General features: G+C 50.3%; 1 protein-coding gene across 7 annotated transcripts in view; it reads right to left on the reverse strand.

Annotated features, from left to right (window-relative positions):
- The window catches only part of ITGB4 (integrin subunit beta 4), a 33,118-nt gene extending 28,953 nt beyond the window's left edge, over nucleotides 1–4,165 (reverse strand). For 5 of the 7 annotated variants that reach the window (XM_054083010.1, XM_054083017.1, XM_009563966.2 and 2 more), the window contains exon 1: nucleotides 4,026–4,165. In XM_054083010.1, coding sequence (XP_053938985.1) covers nucleotides 4,026–4,156 — 131 coding nt within the window. In that variant the 5' untranslated portion in view covers nucleotides 4,157–4,165. Of the gene's footprint in view, nucleotides 1–214; nucleotides 280–496; nucleotides 709–4,025 lie in introns of those variants that run through there. The other 2 variants (XM_054083011.1, XM_054083015.1) reach the window with 2 other exon arrangements.
- Between the last annotated feature and the right edge of the window lie 1,065 nt (nucleotides 4,166–5,230).

Here is a 5,230-nt window from a genome sequence, read left to right on the forward strand (position 1 = left end):
CTGCAGAGCTGAGAGTGCTCCTCTCCCCCTTCGCTGGGAGTTTCTCCTCCACATTTCCCGCTGGGACGATGCGCCCAGGTAGCTCCCAGCTGAAAGGTCAGGCGAGTTTCTGCTGCAAGAGCAACGACCCGGCTGCCGATCCCAGCCGCGGTCCCAGGGGATGGATCCGCATCCCCCCCGATCCAGGGCACCAGCACGGCAGCCCGCTCCTCACCTGCAGGAGATCCAGCCCCTTGTAGCACCACAACCAAGACCCTTCCACATCCTCTCTTAATCATCCTACCGTGGTCGAAGGAGCAGCAATCCCACCACGGGGTCCAGCCCCTCTGGTGGGCTGGATCCAAACCCCCTCCCGGTCGGAGGGACAGCAGAGGAGGGTTTGGAGTTGAGGTGAGATCATTTTTCTGTCACACAGCACCCTTTTGCTTTAGAGCCCGGGGTTTCTCATGGCTCAGACCTGCACAGTAGCCCCGCATGGTGCTGAGCATACACATACCGGAGCAGATGCGACGGCAGAGGCTGCGTTTTAGATCCACCACAAATCCTCAGAAGGAAAACTGCATCCCCTCAGCTTCGAACAACAGCAACAGCTGGTTGAAAAGTCACATATTTCCGTTCTTGGACAGTAGGGACAGGAACAGGGCAATTTTGCCCTCTTTGTTATCAATACAGCATCACAGCGGCTGCTGACCACCTCCCTGATGATGGTGAGCAAGCATCGATTCAAATGGAAACAAGGAGCAGGGTTCCCTTCACTACAAGAAACAGGAAGCTCAAGGAAATGTGTCAATGGACGAAGTGCCAGGAAAAAGGAGGATGTGCCATTAAACCTGCAGCGAACGGGAAACAGGCAGGGTTGCAGCTGAGGATGACCCAGGCCGCTCATACCTGGCGTTTCTTAGTTTCCAAACACTTGGTTTGGCAAAGCCAGCATGTGAAACCAAGCCACTTTTATAGCTCACACTGAGTAATCGTATGCTCTGCTGAGCCGAGCAGCCCGAATGCCTACTGCTGAGCATTACAAGTAGGTTTAGGATTAAATCTTTTCTTCTTTCTTAGTGCCATGCCAGCTTGTCAGAACCTCCCTCCTTCCTGTGCCGCCACCACAGCGAGCCCACAGAGGACTCTGGGGATTTTTCTCCATCTCTGCTGAGTGGCTGCAGCCTGGACCCTGCCGTGGGAGCACTTCTGTTCCCTTTGTGAATTCTCACACTGCTAAAAGAAAAAACAGCACCTGATCCCATCACTGCCCTGCACACTGGACTAGCAGTGTCCTGCTATCTGCTGTAACTGTAAGGAACGCTTAATAATGTATTATTAGTGTACACTAATGTGCACACAATTGACTGTACTAAACTGTGCTTACTATAAGTTAGCCAGGTAATTAAAAGTGCAGGATGGAATCCTTCCATGCTCTCTTTCTCAGCCTTTCCCGTAAGACAGCACGAATTACTTGTGCCTGTTGTTTTGCAATGGTTGTTCCATGTCGAACATGTATAAAAGACAATCGTCTTGAGGGACGTCACTGCTGCCCATTTGCCCCTGGCATGGGCTGGCAGCAAGAGTAAGTGGGCCAGCAAAACAGCCCAAGATGAAAAGGTTGGTGAAGGATTTAGGACAAACTTTCAGCCTACCACAACGCTAATGCCCATGCAGAGAACACTGTACCTTCCAGAGTTACATCAGGGCTTGCCCAGCTGCCAGAGGGCTGCGAGCACTGATGTTATGTTTAGGAAATCTACAGGACCACCTTCTCTCCTGGTTCATGTTGGCCCACATGAGACATTCAGTACCATGGGCAAGAGGCTCCTGAGGATCCAGCCAACACAAACCAGGAGAGAGGGCTGGAATGTCACCTCCTGCCATGCTCTCCAAACGCCACGCAAAGAGGAGAAGTTAAAAGCACCAATAAGTTCAACTTTTATCACTGCACCGAAAAGCAGGCTTGTTTTCTTCCCAACACTGGTTCATACGAACACAGGAGAGGACAGACAGACAGGCGCCTCCTACGTGAAAAGGCAAAATCTTTTCTTGTGAAATCTGGTGCTTTGCTGTTTACTGGCAACCGCAGGCACGAGCCCAGCCCTGTCCAATGACAAGTTCCAAATAAACAAAGGCCAAATATTGGAAGTCATTGGTGTCCACAGCTCTTGTTTAGCACAAAAGGAAGGAAGTCAAATATAAACAGTTGCAGGAACAGCAGCACATGGCAAAGCTCGGAGGTGGAAAACTCTGTAAGATTAAGGCATGAATACAGTGGTGTAAACGCTCACTGAAAGAAAGAGGAAACATCGGTGGAACCACACAGCCCCTCCGTGGGTCTGCACCTCAGCAGCAATTTATTTATTTGAACGTTAGGCAGCCTTGGAGAGCTCTGCTGAAAGCATATCCCTGTCTCTGGAGGTAACAGCACTGGGCCGTCCTGGGTTCACGCCACTTATCCGGAGTGAGCAGCCCATGACCCCCAGATAACTCTGGGAATGCTGCACAGACCGTTTGCTTGAGTGGCTTTGCAGAAAGCTTCATCTGCTGCTGCCCTGCAAGGAGGGTGAGCTGAAAAGCAGCTCCTGCAGTGTGGGCTGAGGCAATCCCCTCCCCGCTGCTAGAGCCGGCTGTCAGCAGCAAAGCCTTGGCATGGCCTAAAGCCCTGGCAAGGAAGGGTTTCTTTTTTAAAGTCTCAGTAAATACCTCTCACAAACCAGACAGTCCAGCAGCGATCCAAGTAAAACATAGCTTCAGGTGCTCACATTTTACGGTTTGAGGTGGGGCTGCCCCTCCCCACCTGCTCCCTTGGTTTGGCAGCGCCCAGTGAGACACGAATAAAAGCAAGTCCTGAACACACAAAATCGCTTCCCACAGCAGCATCAAAGGAAGGCAGATCTCTAAATCACAACAAGCAAATAGGAGAGAAAATCAACACCTTGGGCCGTGGAGGTGGGACAAGAGACTTCAGAGGGCAGCGTGAGAGCAGCCCCAATGCTGCCAAGGATGACTTCACCAGGGCAGCTCTCCTCCCTCTGCTGAGCAGCCCGCAAGGAACAGGCATTCCCGAAGGTGGATTTTCGGCAAAGACAAACCTACTCTAGTTACAAGACACCATGCTTCAAAAGGGGGGAAGCAGAGAGGAGCTCCACAGTTTTGAAGAAGCATGAGCCTGCAATTCTCAGGATAGGAAGAATGAAAATGGGACCGGTGCTGCTCTCCTGAGTACAGTTACATCTCCTCTTGGGAGGAAAGGCATCAATGAACATCTACAGCTTTGAGGAGCCAGAAGTACAGCCTGAGCAATGACCACTGCAGCAGCAAAGAGCCTTTTAGCCCCGTAAGCTGCGAGTTTGCATTAGTGCAGCTCAGATGCAGCTTGCTGTTCTTAGGGGCTTTTCGAATACAGACATTTAAACACTCCCGAGTCCCTGCAGTTCCCCTGTGCTCAGCAGCCATCACACAGCCCCAGTAGGAGCACTGCCATCCGGATTTCTAACAAGCAAACTGGCCAAACCTCTTGTAGGCAGTGGCTGTATGGGCCAGGGAAGGATCCTTTCCCCCCAGGCTGTTGCTTTTGCATGCCTGATGCTGCCAGCCCCTTCCTCTGGTACACTGACTGGCCACAGCCCAGCACAAGTCACTAACTGGTACAATCCCATTCGCAGAGGTAGGAAAGAGGCTTCTTCCTAGAGCTGTAGTTCCCAACCTCTGTATCCCTCTATTGCTTCCGATAGCAACACGCAAGATCAACAAGAGCAGTGAGCTATTGTACCAGATGCAAACCTGTTATACAACGTTTGGCATCTCCACTCCAGCTTTTTAGAATGGAGAAAGAAAAGAAAACAAAAAATTCAGGCATGTTTCAAGTGGCTTTCTCTGCTGTGGACAGCAAATGCTCAGCTCAGAGCCCAGCCCTGGTCAGCCACATCTCGTGCAGGAGCCCTGGTGCTGCAGGACTTTGAAAACTGTGCTCCAGGCGCCTAATGGCCATGGCTGCTCAGCAAGCTTCAGCAGAGCTAGTTCTAAAGTTTGCTCCTTACCTCTCTAGGTAGCTGCAAGCCCTGTTGAAATCCAGCTGCTTGGAATGACTGGGGATATTGGAGAGGAGGAAGGGGGGTGCATAGAAGAGGAAGGGTTGCCAGGATGTGCCACATGAACAAGACATTTGCATTCAAACTATGTTCAGTAGCTTCTGCCATGAAATGATTCACCCCCAAGAACTACAGCAGTTGCCCTCTCAGGTGCCAAGAACCAGGCTGGAGCCCGGCTCCATTTTCACTGCTGCAGATGGCATTTTCTCATTTTATTTATCTTTTAATTGAGTCCTTTTTCTCTTCCTGCAAACCCTTTCCTCTGGGTTGTGTTCAGCTGCAACCTGGTTACAGTTTTTAAAAGAAACACATGCCCCCCCTTCCCTTTGTTCCTCCTCTCCCTGAAATGGAAGGGCGCACAGAACAAGTGCTGACATGCCTAATGAGGTGTACAAATCACATTCCCTTCTAATCAAGCTAATTCATTTGGCACAGTTGATCCTAACCAGGAACAAGAGCTACTTTTGCTGCAGATCCAGTTATTCACTTCCATAGGAGATGGTCTTTCCAAATCACTTGAGAAAGTAAGGAACCCGGCAGAAGCAAGAGTCAGGAAGGAGTTTCCTATCATGGAAGTGTAAATGGGCTGAAGAAGACTACATCTGCAAGGGTTTTCTGCCTTTCAGGAGACAGAGTGACCGCTTCTGATGCACCTTGACAAGGACTCATGAGACGTTAAGCGAAAGAGTCAGTTCCTATAAATGGCTCATCATCTTTTCCATTTATCCCACCCACCTCAAAGCAACAACCACACCACTTCACTGGCTGCTGAGCTCCTTTCTAGGAGAGTAGCCTCCACTGATGAAGGTTTTAGGAGAGACCCAGGCACTGGCGCTAGGTGGTGACTTCTGGAGAAGTTCAAGATGTGGGAACAGAGTTGAAGTATTTGCATTAAGAACAGCTGAGTTACCAACTATTTCAGAACATCCTCTGCAGCAAGAGGAACTCCAGTCAAGATCAGTTCAATGCCTCAACTCACTCCCCTTCTACGTTTGAGATTTAAAAGAATCCACCATGGGAAAACACCTTCCTGCCACCCCCATCCTCATGGCATTGCTGCATCCTCACCTAACAGCACCTGTAACTCAAAGCATCACAAACCGATGCTGATTCTTCCTCGCCCAGGTGAGAAACACCAACACATGAATGACGCC

The sequence above is a fragment of the Cuculus canorus genome, chromosome 18 (genome assembly GCF_017976375.1).
Source record: "Cuculus canorus isolate bCucCan1 chromosome 18, bCucCan1.pri, whole genome shotgun sequence".
NCBI lineage: Eukaryota > Metazoa > Chordata > Aves > Cuculiformes > Cuculidae > Cuculus > Cuculus canorus.